We start from the raw sequence: 17354 nt of genomic DNA on the forward strand, positions 1-17354 counted from the left end.
GACATTATTATACTAACTTGGTAACCCAACTATTTTAAAAAATGACATAAACTACTAACTGATATTGTCACAGATAATACTACTAGGTGCCCGTGCATTCTATGTAATAGAATCAGAGATATTGCGAGATGTCTATAAGGAGCAAATACTCTTAATTGTAAATAGTCAAGGTAAAATTATGTTGTAAGAGATCTAATATTTTCTCTCAACGCCTTAAATATATATAATTACAATAAGCTGCTTGTTTGTTTTTGTAACATCATTCGATTTTATGTAGTTGTAAAATAATTTGCAAAACTCATAAAGATATGTCTCCATTATTAAGGGTTCATATTGGTGAGCTCCACCATGTTTTTAGAGAAAGCCTTTTGTATTTAATTAAAAACCGGTTTGTATGCCTCAGAACAATGAAAAAGCGGCGACATACTATAACTAATTAACTATGTCACTTGATGCTATACTAATCGATGGCAAAATGTTTATGCTAAAAGCATTAATAATTCATCGGTTATCATCTATACCAATCACGATTTTTTTTTCGTCAATGACAACATAGTAGGACTTTTTTTTATCAACTTAAGAATATATTTTTACAGATAATCCTAATGGAAGCCCCATTCATCGCACGGGCTTTCCAACTAGTAGACATGTATAAAAAATAGAATAGATAGGTATGACAGGAAAAAGAGAGAAGAAATTTTCTTTTATAGACAATTGAGGTGATCAATTTCACCCCAGTAATTGATCACGTTGAAGAGTTGGAATTCTATTACAATTCCTACTCATAAGTTAAGTCAAATACATATATTAGTGTCCTATCCTTTATCATTTGCCAATATTTAATTAGCTTAATATAATTATCTTTAAGTTATTTTATTAATAAAAATAAAAAAAGCGTTTTAAAAAAGTTAGACTCTCTATAATCGCTCGGAAAAGGCTTCCTTTATTAATATAGATAGATAGATTTAATCCTAACTATTTCTACCACCCTCCAAACACCAAACCTCACCCACATTCCCACCCTTAATCTTTTGTTCACAAGAAAGGAGGAGAATATAGTGGATGAAAGGGAGTATATTTTATTAAATTTAAATAACGTGTCCCGTATCTTAAATTTAATGGGATGCCGTGTCATGTGTCCGTGTCGTGTCCGTGTCCGTTTTGGTGCTACCTAGGTGGTAGACCTGACAAACGGGTCGATTCAATTTCGGATCGGGTCGGCCGGTTGGGTTATTTCGAATTCAGGTCATTTTCAGGCAAGCTATTATCAAGTTATTTATGGTAATAATCAGTTTGTAATAATAAATATTCGGATTGAGTTATACTGGATCGGATCAATTCAAATTTGGATCTAATTCGGATATTGAGTTTGAGTGTTGGGTCATTTTTGCCAAATCTACCTCGTGGCACACGTTAATGAAGGGAGATGATGAAACACAGTGGGAGTTCGCAAATCCTGAAACCTTAAACAACTGACTCCCAATAATTGACTGCCACACAGACACTCTCCCTCTGAATCCCCAAAAGCATAAATAATTCGCCGACAACACAGGAAAATGTCAACATTAACAAAATTGCTAAGATTTCTCATTTTATATTATTTTTATTGCATAATTTAACTGCCACTAAAATTCTTTGGGTACTAAATCATTTACTACTTACCTTACAATTTACATGCACTTAGATTCCTATATTTAAGCATTTTATTTCTCTAACAATTTTTTACTGATCAAAATGCAAACCATAACCAAACTGATTTAGTATTTACAAAAACAACACACACCAATACTAACAATGGGTTTAAATTCTGTTGAAGCATCTGTAGAATCAATTTCACTATTTGTAGTGTTGCTTTGCGTTTCTATTGTGTTTGGTCATTTATTGGAGAAGAATCGATGGATTAACAGTACAATCATCGCCCTACTAATTGTCAGTTTAATCATTTGTTTACTTTTTTTTTTTTTTTTTTTTTTTAATTCTGTGTGAGGGGTATTTTAATCATAGGTTAATAAATGATTGACACGGAGGAGTATTATTTATTTTAGTTGAATTTTGCGAATTATGTTGCAGCAAGTTTTAAGGAATGAATGATGGTAATATTGTTTCTGAATTTTGCAGGGTTTTGGGACTGGAGGTGTAATACTTCTTATAACTCAACGAACTAGTTCATTGTTATTTAAATTTGATGAACAACTCTTCTTTAACTATATTCTTCCTCCTATTATATTCAATGCTGGGTATGTCTTTTATGTTTTTTTTTTTTTTTTTTTTTTGGCTACTATTTGTTTCGGTTATTAATTCCCTGTAATTGTTCATCTTGGTAAACTGTAAAAAAGGAAAATATTTTAAGCTATGATGTAATTTTTAATACATGCTGATTGATCGAAACTCATGTGGTAACCCATTCCAGCCTCGCATGTGAGTGTCCTAATTACTCACTTACAGTATCGAACTCCATCCTCGTGGGTGTAGTCCAGACCCTTTTACGGATTTCTCATGGTACGAATAACTTAGGTTCATAATTCGATATTGCTCCATTTCTTTGCAGCTGGATCACTAATGACTAATGTTTGTTCCTCATACTGGTATTTGTGGAGAATAGAGCCCTAGTTTGTTCTGTAAGGACTCCAATGTGAGGGGGTTTGCCCCATTTAAATTTCACAAGTTCAAGTCCACATTTATTGCTTGTTAATTTTGATATTGGACCTTCTTTTGGCTTTTGGAACAAATTCTTTCGCCTCTTTGTGAATTTAACCAACACTTTTTTATGGATTTCATACACATTAGAATATCACCGCACCAATACTTTGCTCAGATCGACTTTGTTGTAAGTGTCTGACATAGGTATGTATTTGGTTGTGAGAGTAGACGATTCTCTAATAAAAAGAAATTTCTCTTGCCTGAAAGAGAGAGTTGAGTGTTCTTATCGCTGTCCAGTGTCAAGTGTACGATACACATACTTGAGCAACCTTATACCATGTGATTGATTTGTGGAGTGTCTGAAGAGAGTGTCTTGTTTGTCGCAAACTTATACCATGTGATTGATTTGTGGTTCTTTCCTACAGCTTCCAGGTAAAAAAGAAACAATTCTTCCATAACTTCACAACCATTATGCTATTTGGTGCAATAGGAACTTTGCTATCCTTTGGCGTTATAACGACAGGTACACTCTGAACTACAAATTTGATACTTGGTCACTGATTTCCCATTGTCTACAATTGCAGAGTTTTACTACAGCGGAATTCTCTTTTCTGTTATACTCCCTCCATTCCAATCATTTGTTTACCTTTGATTAAAATACCCCTCACAAAGAATATAAAAGTAAACAAATGATTGGGAATGGAGGGAGTATCATTTTTGAACACACCATTTGAATTCAAACTTTGTTAATTGAGTGCGACAACATTGAATTTAAATTCTGTTGAAATGGAGTAATTTAAGATGCTGTGACTTTTTCGTAAAAAGGCAGACCTTGCAGCCCACAACTAGGTCCCACAAACCTTCATTTATATGATAACACAGACAAAACTCTGGATTTGATGTTGCAGCAGGGGGTAATCAAACTCATCATTGGGACGGTTTTATTTAAATTCCAATGATGACTAAAATGTTAAGCAAGGCACCCGCATAGTGTATGGTGTAACACATTACACATGTCTTCATTCTGTGCAAAATCAGTTCAATGCTTCTAGTCTTCTACCAGTTATGTTTTGCAGCTGGATTAAAGGTTTAACATGACTTTATTCTGATTTGTAACATGAACAATATTCTGAAACTAGTTCAATGCTTCTAGTCTTCTACCAGTTCATGACTTTTTTTTAGCCAGACCTTTTCTTATTTAATGCAATGTAACTGTTGTGTGTTGCAGTTGCAGTTACCTCTTCTTCTCTGACCTTACCGTTTGCATTTTGAACCAGGTGCTCTGCTATGTTTTAAAAACCTTGATGTTGGTTTCTTGGATACGGCAGACTATCTTGGTACTTGATCTCTTTATTCATGTGTATTTTATGAACATTTGGTGTGAAGTTTGATCACATAATATATCATGCATTCTCTATTTTGTTGAGCTATCATGAGTTGCAATACTGATGTTGTACTGTTGCACATGTTATATACGTATGTAACCTTTAACAATATACTTCAAAAGTTCTATCTGAATTTATATGATTGTGCTATTGTGTTTAAAAAAACCTATTTTTGAATGGTAAAGCTCACGATCTCTTAGACTGATAAGGGTTACCAAGTTCGCTCAACCCTAACAAATTGCAAAGTGGTTAGCTTGTATTCATTTCATTGCAACTGAGAATCTTGTATTTAATATTCATTCGAATTAGAGAATCTTGTACTGGTTAAGAGAGTCAGAAATCGATGATGTAAGGACCAAACTCATGGTGAAAATGAGACTCATTTCCTTTTCTACTTTTGGTTTTAGTTTTCCCAGCATTTATGGTTACACTCGCAATTGATTAAACTGATCTTGTAATCCTTAACCCTGAAACTATTTTTTTTTTTTTTTTTTTTTGAGAAACTGAAACTATTTATTAATTCTGTAGCAATTGGAGCAATATTTGCAGCAACAGACTCTGTTTCCACCCTACAGGTCCATAAACTTCCTTGACTTCAAATATTTATCTTTATGTGAGAGATCAACCATTGTTTCATGAAGTTCATAATGCCATTGCAGATTCTCAACCAGGAGGAGACACCCTTTGTGTATAGCCTGGTTTTTGGGGAGAGTGTAGTCAACGATGCTACATCTGTGGTGCTTTTCAATGTGATACGAAGATTTAAAATGTCTGATAGTGGTGCAACTGTTGCTCTACAGTTTGGTTGGCAGTTTTTGTATTTGTTTGTCGCTAGCACTTTGCTTGGTTCACTTGTAAGTTCTTCTCCCGGCTTATCTTCTGCACTAAATACTTAAGAGAAGGATTGAGGGCAATTTCAAAGTATTAATCAGTCGACGTAATTTTCAATATGGTTCACCCGGAAAATGGTTTGTGCCTCTAACACAGGCTGAAAGCTAGGTAGAACCAAGTCCATTTACCTTGCCATAGGGGGGAGCATTTGAATCATGTTGTTGCTTCACTGTCATGCTCTTTATGTGCAAAATGACTGTTTATCTTGTTAGCAATTTTTGAATTGAGGGTTGGTCTTTTCTCTTTAGATCTATTATCTTACAACCACTGATTTAAAAAACTCGAAACAAAATTTGAGGGTTGGGTCAGAGCATGTAGTTCCTCTTCTGAGTATTCTCTATGAATAATATGTTGAAACAACAAATGAGTGGAACTTACAAGACAAGCCTATGAAGTGGGAATGTCACACATCATATTTTCTTTAACGAAAATAGCAGTGTTATTCAAAGATGCGCTTACTAGGCTTATTGATACTCTGATAGGGAAAGAAAAAACTATTTGTCAATTTTTGGAACCTCACTTGATGTTGACCATGCAAGCAGTGATCATATCACATTGTTTGGGAAGAAATATTTTCTTTTCCAAGAATATAAGCATAGATGCTTTAACACCAATAATCCTTGATTTTGTGGTGCTAAGTTGATAGTCATATTGGCTGGCTCTCAAAGTTTCAACATTCCCATGTTGGTACTGACTGACCCGCTATAAATGCGTTTTTCCTGCTCTCTACTTTTTGTGAATTTTGAAAGCGTAGCTTGTTAACCTTTTCTGCTTCTTTAACAACAGGTCGGGTTACTATGCGCATATATAACAAAAAAGCTTTACTTTGGCAGGTATGAAATAGTTACGGCTTTATCCTCTTAGTGAATAATTCGTGTCGCTTCTCCTGTTTACTCACAATGCCTAAGATTATTAAAAAAAAAAAAAAAAAAAAAAAAAAAAAACAAGTTCTTTATGGTATAATTGGAGGTCTGTGTGCTTCTGACGTTCGCATGCTTACTTGAAAGGGAATCACAGCAATATCGAGTCCTGACGTTTTTTAGTACTTGTTATATTGTACTTGTAACAATGAAATTACATGTTATCTATTGATGTCTCCCTAAGATTTTAGTGCCAAATGTAACAGTCATCCTTCAATATTTTTTATTGGAATACTTGTTCAAAAACTCCTTATCCTTGAGTCTGTCCATATTCGTGTAAACTTGCACCATGTATTCATGATGCTGTAGAACCGATATTTTTCTCTCTTTTACTGAAACCTGATTCATGCTAGTTGCGAACAGCGGTTCTGAGATTATTCTTGTATGTATAATTTATAAACCGTTCACTTTCGTGTTAATTTCCAGGCACTCCACTGACCGTGAAATTGCTGTTATGATTCTGATGGCTTATTTTTCCTATATGTTAGCTGAAGTGAGAACTTCTTCATGAATTTTTTCTTTTGTTTCTATTACCGGCTTAGTTGTATATATCAGTAATATTCTGAGCCTTTCGTTTTGCAGCTATTCAATTATAGTGGCATTCTTTCAGTATTCTTTTGTGGGATAGTAATGTCGCACTATACTTGGCATAATGTGACTGAAAGCTCAAGAATTACAACAAAGTAAGTAAACCTATTTGAATTTGTCTTGCTTTATTTGTTTTGGACTATTCTTAATCAAGTTTGCTTTATATTTGCATTACTCTTTAGGCATGGTTTTGCAACCATGTCATTCATTGCAGAAATTTTTATATTTCTGTATGTTGGTATGGATGCTTTGGATGTCGAGAAGTGGAAATTCGTGCTTAACAGGTATGAACTATATATTCATGTTCGATATAATTAGTAAGTAAAACCTAGTGGCTATGTTAATATAAGATTGTCAACTTTTTAAAGCATGCCTTCCTTGTTTTAGTGACCTATACCCTTCTTTCATGCATCACTATTTCTTCTAAATGCTCATCCCATAAGCATATGCTCTTGAGATGCAGACTGAACTTTCATCTTTGCACCTTTCATATTCTTCAATGGACGAGGATCAACAAATTGAGTATTTTAACGTGCTTTGGCACTATACTATGAGTATATAATAGCAATATATTCATATCTCCAACATTCTCGCTTACTAATGACACCTTTTATCACAAAAGTTAACACAATATAATCTATCTCAAAAGAAAAGGAGACTAATTGAAGAACCTAGATGCTTTCCTCATCTATCTTCCTAATACTAGTCTGCACAATCCTATTAGCCCTCTCATACATATCAATGAGAAATTAAGTCTATATTTCTGCAAAACACTTGGGCAAGATTATTTTCCTCTTTATTTGAGGTACATCTAACTTGATATTGAGGTACCGATGCATATAACAGTTTACATGCTTCCCTCCACTTGGACCACATTACGGTCTTTGTTTGTCACTTATTCTGTTTTATATTTTTGTATCTACAGTGTTGGTACATCTGTTGGAGTAAGCTCAATTCTATTAGGCCTTGTTCTGGTCGGTCGAGCAGCATCTATCTTCCCGCTTTCATTGCTAGCCAACCTTACAAAAAAGGACCCTGATGAGAAAATTGAGTTCAAGCAGCAGGTATTCTCTCTCTCTCTCTGTGTGTGTGTTAATTATTATTATTACGGAGTATTAATTTCTCTTATCTTTTCCTTTTTACTTCGTCCGACCAATTAATTGACTGTTTCATTTCTGCCACTTAACAGGTGATCATTTGGTGGGCTGGCCTGATGCGGGGTTCTGTGTCTATGGCACTTGCTTACAATCAGGTAAATGATACTATTTTGATCAGCCTTTTTCTGTGTCCCCTCTAACATGATGGCTTCGCAAGTTGGAAAACTCAATTCTATGAGAATGTTGGTATATTTGGCGCTACTATTAATGATGGGTTTTATTAAACCAACTGGGAGGCTCATAGCCTTGTACAACCCACCTTACCGGCTACACCGATGAGTCTTGTATACGATGGTTTCATATGTTTCATATGTGAGATAATTTCATTTAAGTTTTTGTGTTATCTAAAAGACTTTCTGTCTACGGTGTGGTAAAGGGTGTTGCCATAATGAAGAGTTAAGAACGATAAACACCTAAGAGGGGGAGGGGGTGAATTAGGTGTACCTTTTAAAAAATTTCTCTTTTACTTGGTTAATGACTAACACAAGTAAGATCTATTAAGTACAAGTTTGAGAAACTTAATGGATTGTAAGTTCACAAAAACAGACAGCAGTCTATGCAACAAGATGAGAGAGATTTGTTGCACAAAGACGGGAGCGAGATTAACGTATAAAAGAAGAATGATAAGAAAACGTGAAAGTAAATAAACAAACAAGACGATGTTTAAAAATTGGTTCAGCTCCTACTCCGGAGCTTACGTCCAACCGTTATTTTATTGCTTGTTTAGAAATTTATTCAAACTTAGCTAAACCATTACAATGAAAACAACTCGCCAACCTACTCCGGTTGCAATTGCTTAAAGCTACTCCGCTTCAAGACTTTCTCTTGCTCAAAGCTACTCCGCTTCAAGACTTAAGGTTCTATCTCAACGGTTTACAAAGTCAGAATCTCAGTGGTTCACTTAAGAACATGGAGATTACAATTAAGACCTAAACACGAGAATCATTGAACATATTCTTTATGCAACTTGTTTAACCGATACTTGGAGATTTTCTGACTTTGAAAACAACAATTGAAGACTTTTGAAAAACAGAAAACGGTTTTGCAAATGATTGAAGAACAAAGCTTTTAATGCTGAAAAGATTTGCAAAGTGTTTACAATGAATGCTCTTTCAAAGTGTTGCAATAAATGATAAATGAAGTGGCTATTTATAGAGAAAGATAGTGTGTAAGAGAAGGGTCTTAACACTACATTAATCTAATATTCATAAGTTTGTAGTATGCATTTTCATTTAAAATTATAAAAGAACAATCAGGTTTGAGAGGCTCAAGGTGGCTGCATTTTTCCAAATCGAATGAGTGTTTCCCATAAAATATGGGAACTCACAATTTTGCCACAAATGGAAAAAGCATAAGACCTATTTTTAGCATGAAAAACAACTTGCACAAATGGGATTGTCATCTTTTAAATTATTGTGCAAGCATATTCTTTTTGTTCTTCAGTTTTGAAATAATGTTCCTCTTGAACATAGAAAAGCTTTTTAAAGAATTTCAAACACTTGTGAATTTTTCGGAAAATTCTCCATACGTTAGTACCAGAAACCTTGGTGCAACAGTCACAAGAACTGTTGCACGGTTTTGCCATAACTTATGCATAAAAAGAATATGTTGAACTACCTCGTTTACAACATTTGTTCTAAACTATGGGCATGCTTGACTTGTCCTTCATCTTGATCATCTTGAACTTCTTTGAACAATCATTGGATACTTCAATTTGCTAAACATTTACTAAGAGGCAAACAATTAAATCATAATGAAACTTGGCATCATCAACCAAGTGTGTTCTAACGCATAACAAATTGTCAAATACATGGATTTCAAACTACAATCGATCAGGCTGATGAGAAGTAGTCTGTCTACCTTTCTGCAACTTTGTATTCTTCGTCAAAATTGTTTATACCTTAATTTCTCTTCCAAATTGGGATTCTGAACTTAGTAATTACCCGCTATGTTAAGCCGTTGTTGCATCTCCTTTGCTTATTTGCTTCTACACGTTGATTACTCTATTTGTGCTTTCCATGATGCTTATATTAATTACTTGACTCACACTGTTTTGATGACTCTGAAGTTTGCAAGATCGGGTCACACGCAGCAGCGTGGAAATGCTATAATGATCACTAGCGCGATCACAATCATCTTTTTCAGTACACTGGTAAGAAAACTCCTTCATTAACTTTTGAAGCTACATTTTCAAATAGATCGAGCGACATTCCTTGATGTTCGAAATTATGAAATTAATTTACATTATTAACCTTTTACTATTTGAAAGGATTCGCTTTACTCTTCTTGGTCTGGTGATTCGATTCTACACTATTACATTGCCTTTTCTATGTTAATGTAATCTCATGTAACTCACAAGAATAACAATAACAACAACAATAAGTATTATGTTGAACTGAACTGAATTTAAATGGAACGAAACTGATATGTACTGAAGAACTGACATTGAGTCCAAAAGAACAGGGCAATATACTGATTAGGTTAGTATCTAAATATGTTTTAACAAGATTATAGATTTCATAATATTTGCAAATATATTTTGAGACGGAGGATTGTTATGTATTAGCATTGTTAGAACATGTAAATGGGACACACGTGTCATCGTTCAAATAGACCGAGAGATAATAATGAGAGAACTATGCGTCTCTCGACTTGTATTAAAAACATAGGTAATAATACTGAGTTTTAATTACGAGTAGTATGTATTTAGGTGTATCAATGTAGTGTCGTAAATTTTGCTACTTCTAAACCATGCAAATCTGTCTCTTAATGGTACACACTTTGTCTGCATAATCTCAGGTCTTTGGGATTCTTACTAAACCACTGCTTAGGCTTCTGGTATCTCCCTCAATGTTACAAAGCAACACAGCTTCGTCAGAAGTAACTAGTCCAAAGTCGATGACACTGCCACTACTTGGCATTGGACAAGACTCAGATTCAGCCATGGAACGTAATATTGCACGTAAGAGCACTCTGCACATGCTTTTGACCACCCCTACTCGTACTATCCATTACTACTGGCGTCAATTTGATAATGCATTTATGCGGCCTGTCTTTGGAGGACACTTTGCTCACTCTCGTGGACCGACATCACAAGGTGAAATCAGACAAGGCAATTGAGAATGAGAGTTTAGTTGATTTTGTTAGGTTTACTTTTGCTTGCCATAGCAGCGAGTACATTCTCACGTTAGGCATGTACATAGTGCAGGTAGAAGTTTTAACACTAACAGATTGACTGCTTAGTTTTGCCGAGCAGCTTCTGTTCTTGTTCTTGTTTTTTTAGGTTTAGAGGATAAAAGGAAAGGGTTTAACAGAAATTCTTCGAACTTAATGAAACTGAAATTATTAACTTTAGCCATGAAAGTGGCTTAGCGGATATTGTTTACGTATGAGCAGAATGCAATTGAGGGTGACATTTTGTGTTACTTGGCTATCTCATCTAAGAATTTGCGATAAATTTATCAAATATCGTTTCAAGAGGGGAGGGGAGATCTTGGAGATATGGAATTGTTGAGTACTCCGTAGTATTTAAAGCGAAAAGAAACGTTTAAAAATATTTTGGTATTTTTCTGTGAACAAAGCTTAAAAGCAACAAAGAAGCAGCCTTTCCATTGACAGTATTTCAATTATTGCCTCATTATGCACTAAAAAATCAAGGGAAAGCAAAAAGGTTACACCTAATGGCATAACCAACATATACTCTATACTATTTCCAAACTAAGCAGTACTTGTATTAACATATACTAACTTTATAAGATTACGCTATCAAGTACTACAAGATGCCAACAAATGAAAAAAAAAAAAAAAAAAAAAAAAAAAAAAAAAAAAAAAAATAAAAATAAATCAAATACTAGAAAGCTAAGGCAACTAGAAGTAGCATAGCCAAACTGAGTAAAACAGAAAAGCTGAAACCAAAAGCAGACGATTCCAGTACGGCCCCACTTGGCGCAATGCCGAATTCAGGATGAGGATTAGCCAGAGAGTCTGGGTTTGGTGGGCTTGGGCTTGCCGGAATGGTAGGAAGTGATGAGTCTGGACTCAAGCCTGAAGCTGGTGTCGGAAATAGTGGAGTTATATCAGGGGATGATGCAGGAGCCGGAGCTGAAATCGGAGACGACTCTGGTAAAACAGCTGGTTCTGCAGCTATAGTTGTTATTATTAGTCTAGCTGTAGGAGATGATACCGCAACGATAGTGTAAGAATTGCAGAATGCTATGAATATGATTATACTAATAAGTAGTAGTTTTGAAGTGTTTAAGGAAGCCATTATAGAGTTAACACAAACATAATAAGAAACACTGAAAATAAGATGGTTTTTATGAGAGAATGATAGGTAATGGGGGTGGTTGTAATATACTATACAGTTTGGCATGTTTCAGTGTTTCACTAAGGGACAAGCTTCATGTATCTAACTTTTTGTGAGCTCACATGATAGTGAGGTGTCTTCCTCTTTTTACTTGGTATTTTTCTCACTGTCTTTTCTTCCATCTTTTCTCTCATCAATTATTTTTAATTCAACCCTCCTAATTATATTCCAATTACATTTGTCATCATACAACAATCACAAGACTCCAATTTAAGCTGAAATTAAATAGATATCAGGAGTATCCAAGAAAACAGCTTCCGTATTTTAGTTTTTAATGGTTTTGGCAAAATATGAAAAAGCACGCCAGACTGTGTTTAAAAGGCTTTAAACTGTAACAAGGATTAAACAGCAACAATGAACAACCAAAGCAACACTAAGATTGGAACTGTGTTTGGTGTTTGTAATCAGAGAAAACAAATGGCGGAGATTCGTTCCCTTGACTCCATTTCCCTCCGAATCCTCAATCCAAACAAAGCAGCTACGGAGTAGTACTTAATAATGTTAGATAAAAACAAGTAAGGCAAAAGTGAAGACTTGTTTAGAGGGAGGGTAAATGAAAATTGAGGAAGTTAAATCTGATAGATATATAGACAAAACTAGATTGATTAACCATACAATGAGTTTTCACACATAAACATCATCAATTCAGGTCTACTGCCCCTTGAAAATGGGGTTAACTTATGCTCCAATATACAGAACATCCGTCTCTCTTCCTGTATAGTTCCTTGACTTTCCGAGTTGGTGTGGAACAATAATCCATGGATCATGATCCTCCGACATGTGAATGCCCTGACTGTTGATGGTGGTGCTGTGGCGACTCCCTGCGTTCCATGTCTTCCACGTTCTCTAGAGACTGCTGCTGCTGCTGCTGCTGCTGCTGCTGCTCCTGCTCTGTCCTTAATTCCATCCGTAGAGGTATAGGAATAGGAACAGGAATAGGTGTTTGCAGCTGAATGGGGCGTGGATACCGGGGTGGTGTGACGTTGCCGTCTACACAAGCAGAGCACTTGGACTCAACCCATGATTCTGCGTCCATGTGGGGTCCGTAACCCATCACTTTCCTACCACTACACAGTCTCCCTACCAACACCGCAACTATTCCCATTACTGCTATCACCACTACTACTCCTATTGCGCCACCTACAGACCCATGCTGCCTCACCCTCACACTTGGACTCAACACTTGCTGTTGCTGCTGATTTCGCCTAATTTCCATTTTTTAATTTAAGCATATCGCAAGGTTTAATGTTTCAAGGCTACTCATCTTTAGTTGGGAACACCAAGGGGTGGTAAACTGGTGATTATTATAAGCTATCTTGAAAAATTAAGGTAGATCAACACTACTTTTTCCGTTTCCTTCTCTTGCTTTTTTCACAACACTTGGATAAAGCTTGAGGAAAGTAGTAGTGTTAATCAATTAGGTAGAGGTGGAAGATGGTGTGAACATAATTGGGGTATACCAGAGACTAACACGGACATGAGAAACAATTGGTCTCCCTGGTGACGGGTTACCATTTGTGGGGGATATTTTGTGAGTTAAAATGGTAACAAAATGGGTTAGTGGGGAAAGGGGACCACATGAATAGTGTTGCAGAGAGAGAAAAAGTGGGTACTTTGTGAGGTAAAATGGTATCCGTCACTCAAGAGTGACGGATATGTGCCGTCACAAACAAGAATTTGTGCAAGAGAAATACTTGTATCTTCCGGGAGGACGTTCTGTTTAATGGTTCTCCTCCTTTAAATGTAAAGAGGACGTCTTTTCGGAGGACAATTACATGAGTGGAAACCCTCTCCATTTCCTAAAAAGAAATGGAGAGGTCATTTTCTTTCGGTGACCCAAATTGCATCTTGGGATTATCAAACAGTTCTAAATTTATGTGTAAAAAGAAAGGAATTATGGGGTTTAGTGGAAAAAATATTATTTAAAGTATTTAAGAGAGGAAATGGCCTCTCCATTTCTTTTTAAAAGAAATGGAGATGATCCAAATCCCAATTACATAGGAGAAAATTTAGTGAATGTTTCTGCCATTTTGTAACACTCCCTTCTTACCCGACCAAGGTAATTGAGAGATGTTACCGTCTCGATTTCCCGAGGCGGTGAGATCAGAATTACAATTAAGAAACTCCATTAATAAATGACAAGTTTAGTTATTACAAACATAAACTAATGAATAAAATACAACTCATGACCACTATACCTCTCTAACCAATACTCGTCTCGTGACTCATCAAACTCGTCCCGTCTCCCGCGTGCTATCCAAACAACATGTACTTAACCTGCTCCTCATATGATCGGAAATATCATATGGATCGACACAGGCCACCCCGGAAATAGGTGACAATTACACGGACACACAAACGTCGTCAGTTTCAATAAATAAAGTGTGACACGACTCGAATGTGTGGAAATGCAACATCACTATGATATGAATGACATACTATCAAATGACCACCACCACGGTATCGGGACACGCCCAGACATACCGACAACCACACTGGTACCGGGACACGCCCAGACATACCAACAACCACAAACAGGTACCGGGACACGCCCAGACGTACCGGGTCCCGAAGTCAACCGAGTCCCTTGCCAGACGACGTGTCTCAACCACACGAGTCCCTCCGTAACTCAAGCCATTAATGTGCACATCCCTCTTGGAGTAGGAAGCTCCAAGAGGCGACTCAAGCGGAAGACGGTCTCCCAACCGCCTTCCGTCTCCTCAACAACAAATAATCAAACACAATCATCAAGTCCACCAATACACATGACAAACACAATAGATGCCAAATGCCATACAATATGCCCATATACCGACTCATCATGATACATGTTATAATGCAAATGACTAATCAATGCCGACTCACATGACCATATAAACATATTGAAACTGAGTAGGAATAACCTACCTTTTCGCAAGCTCTATAGCAAACCCAAATCCAATAATAGTACCTCTTCATAAAACCGCCAACTAATTAAAGTAATTAAATACGTTTAATTTCTAATTAATCTAATTAAATTAAATACGAATTAATTAATTAAATAAAATCCGTCTTAAAGCTATTTAAAACCCGACTTGTACCCATCCTCCCTCTTAGCCCGACAAACACCACACCCCGCTGCCACCATGGACCACCACCAGCGGCCGTGGTGGGCCACGACCGCCATAACACGGCATCACCGTACACCCCTACACACACCCATACCCGACACCCTTCAAACACCTCTAAACCACCACCACCATTCGTACCACTACGGCCACCACTACACTGCGGCCCCCTCATGTCGACACCATCCACCACCGTGGTCCCCCTGACCACGGTGGTCCCAGCAACCACCCTCATGACGACAACAAACAACATACAACAACAATAACTAACACGACCTAGTCACCCCTCTTTTCCCCTTCGATTCCACCACCTAAAGCCACCATACCAACCACCCAAGACCTCACTACCCTCGACACAACCACCCCAACCCTAACCCAGGTCAGTTGCGACAAAGGGGTTAAAAACCCGTCTTAAGACGGTAGCACAACAACAACAATAACCCATGTATATACTCGGTCAATCCGATTTGGGACGGTCAGCGGTGGCTATATGGGTGGTCAACGACGAACTAGATTGGTCAAGGTCAAGGCGGGTCTAATAAAATAATATATAAGCTAGTCACACGGTCTTACCTTACGAACTCGAGGCGGAGGGACGGAATCTCCACTTTCTCTTCCTTTTTCTCTCTTCCTCTCATCTCTCATGTTTGTGGATTTTGTTGGGATTTTGTGTGGATAAGATGATGAGTGGATAAGGTGGAGTATATAAGGTGAGTATAGTATACGTATATTTTACATGTATCGTATTGCGTATTATTATTATCATTACAACTTATTATTATTATTATTATTATTATTATTATTATTATTATTATTATTATTATTATTATTATTATTATTATTATTATTATTATTATTATTATTATTATTATTATTATTATTATTATTATTATTATTATTATTATTATTATTATTATTATTTTATTCCGTCTCAAACATAACTCGTATAAATGCAAAATAATATAATATATATAATTATAAATACGGGGTATTACACTTTTAACATAATTTTCTTTCCTTTTTTTGTTGGTACGCAAATTGTTGGTGATCAAGTGAAATTATTGGCCATTTGGTGTTATTAGGGTTTGGCTTAAAGAGGGGCGAATTCGGCAATGCAATATAGTGGATTTGGGAGGATACGAGTGTAAATTCATTTAACCAAATTCTGAGTTTGCGGGGTAGTAAAATGATCAAATAAACAAGCTAATAAGCCTTTTATGCTTTTGATGTTGCTCGGTCTTGTAGATACCTCATTTCTGCACCTCCCGCAAACCACCCGGTGATGATTGGGTCGCATGTTTGGTACGGGGAACGATTTGTGACAGTTCGTAAGATTATCGTCAAGTGATCGCTCAAACACTTGTGTCTACCTCTTAATTGTCATTTATGTGCCGATATGGTCGTTTTGGCAGTAATTAGAGTACATTTGGAGTCCGGGTCAAAAAACCGCATTCATTTTCTAAAACCGAGTCAGAATGTTCCGGAATGTTCCAGATATTTCTATTCCATATTTTGCAATCTTTTAATCCTTGGCAAACAATTTCCCGTAATATTCACACAAAATATTAAGGAAAACAAGATTAATCCGTTATTCCATAACCAAAACACGGAAATCTTTCTTCCGCAGGAGGAAACCACTTGGGAAAGGACGCAGCAGGTGATGCGCCTCTTCCAAGAGACGCAGTGCCTGCTGCGCCTCTTCCCAAGTCCTTTTCTGCGTATTTTTTCGTATCTTTTCATATCTTTTCGAGATTCACTTACAAAGTTTCTCCGAAAACCCTATTTCCTCCACGTGATTAGTATAAATAGAGACCTTCGGTCTCACATATTTCTCACGCGAGTGTCCGCCCTTCTCTTCTCCCTTTGCATTCTAGACCACGTTCTTACTTTTTGGCGTCTACGTGCTTGAACATTCGACCACGTAAGCTCGGATCTTCTGAGTACCAGCCTCGTTTTGCATGACCGACCAATTTGACCAACTCCACCACAATCAACTCTAATCAATCTTGTTCGTTTTCCTCTTACGAGGGCACTTTCGTCTACATTCGAGTCGAGCATCACGAAACGTTAACTTAGTTCATCTCGTTTCGTCAAACATGTAAGTCTGAGGGTGTAAATCCTTCTTTTATTTATTGTTCTACACTTTTGTATCACAATTGTAAAGTTTATGTCGAAAGTATTCTTAAAACCGATTTGTAAAACCATGTTTTAAACCCTTTTTACGAATTACCAGAAGATGACCGTCGAGAAAGGACGCAGCAAGAATCGCTGCGCCTCTTGAAGGGGACGCAGCACTCTTT

General features: G+C 36.5%; 1 protein-coding gene across 1 annotated transcript; it reads left to right on the plus strand.

The window, feature by feature from the left end:
* The first annotated feature begins 1558 nt into the window (after nucleotides 1–1558).
* Nucleotides 1559–10930, plus strand: LOC141647786 (sodium/hydrogen exchanger 1-like). The gene is made up of 14 exons (XM_074456114.1): nucleotides 1559–1929; nucleotides 2119–2237; nucleotides 3066–3163; nucleotides 3918–3977; nucleotides 4554–4600; nucleotides 4685–4879; nucleotides 5703–5749; nucleotides 6263–6329; nucleotides 6419–6519; nucleotides 6607–6708; nucleotides 7350–7488; nucleotides 7614–7676; nucleotides 9650–9733; nucleotides 10381–10930. The coding sequence occupies exons 1-14, from the start codon at nucleotides 1795–1797 to the stop codon at nucleotides 10699–10701; spliced, it is 1578 nt and encodes a 525-aa protein (XP_074312215.1). The 5' UTR covers nucleotides 1559–1794; the 3' UTR covers nucleotides 10702–10930.
* The last annotated feature ends 6424 nt before the right edge of the window (nucleotides 10931–17354 follow it).

Source organism: Silene latifolia, chromosome 3 (assembly GCF_048544455.1).
Source record: "Silene latifolia isolate original U9 population chromosome 3, ASM4854445v1, whole genome shotgun sequence".
Taxonomy (NCBI): domain Eukaryota; kingdom Viridiplantae; phylum Streptophyta; class Magnoliopsida; order Caryophyllales; family Caryophyllaceae; genus Silene; species Silene latifolia.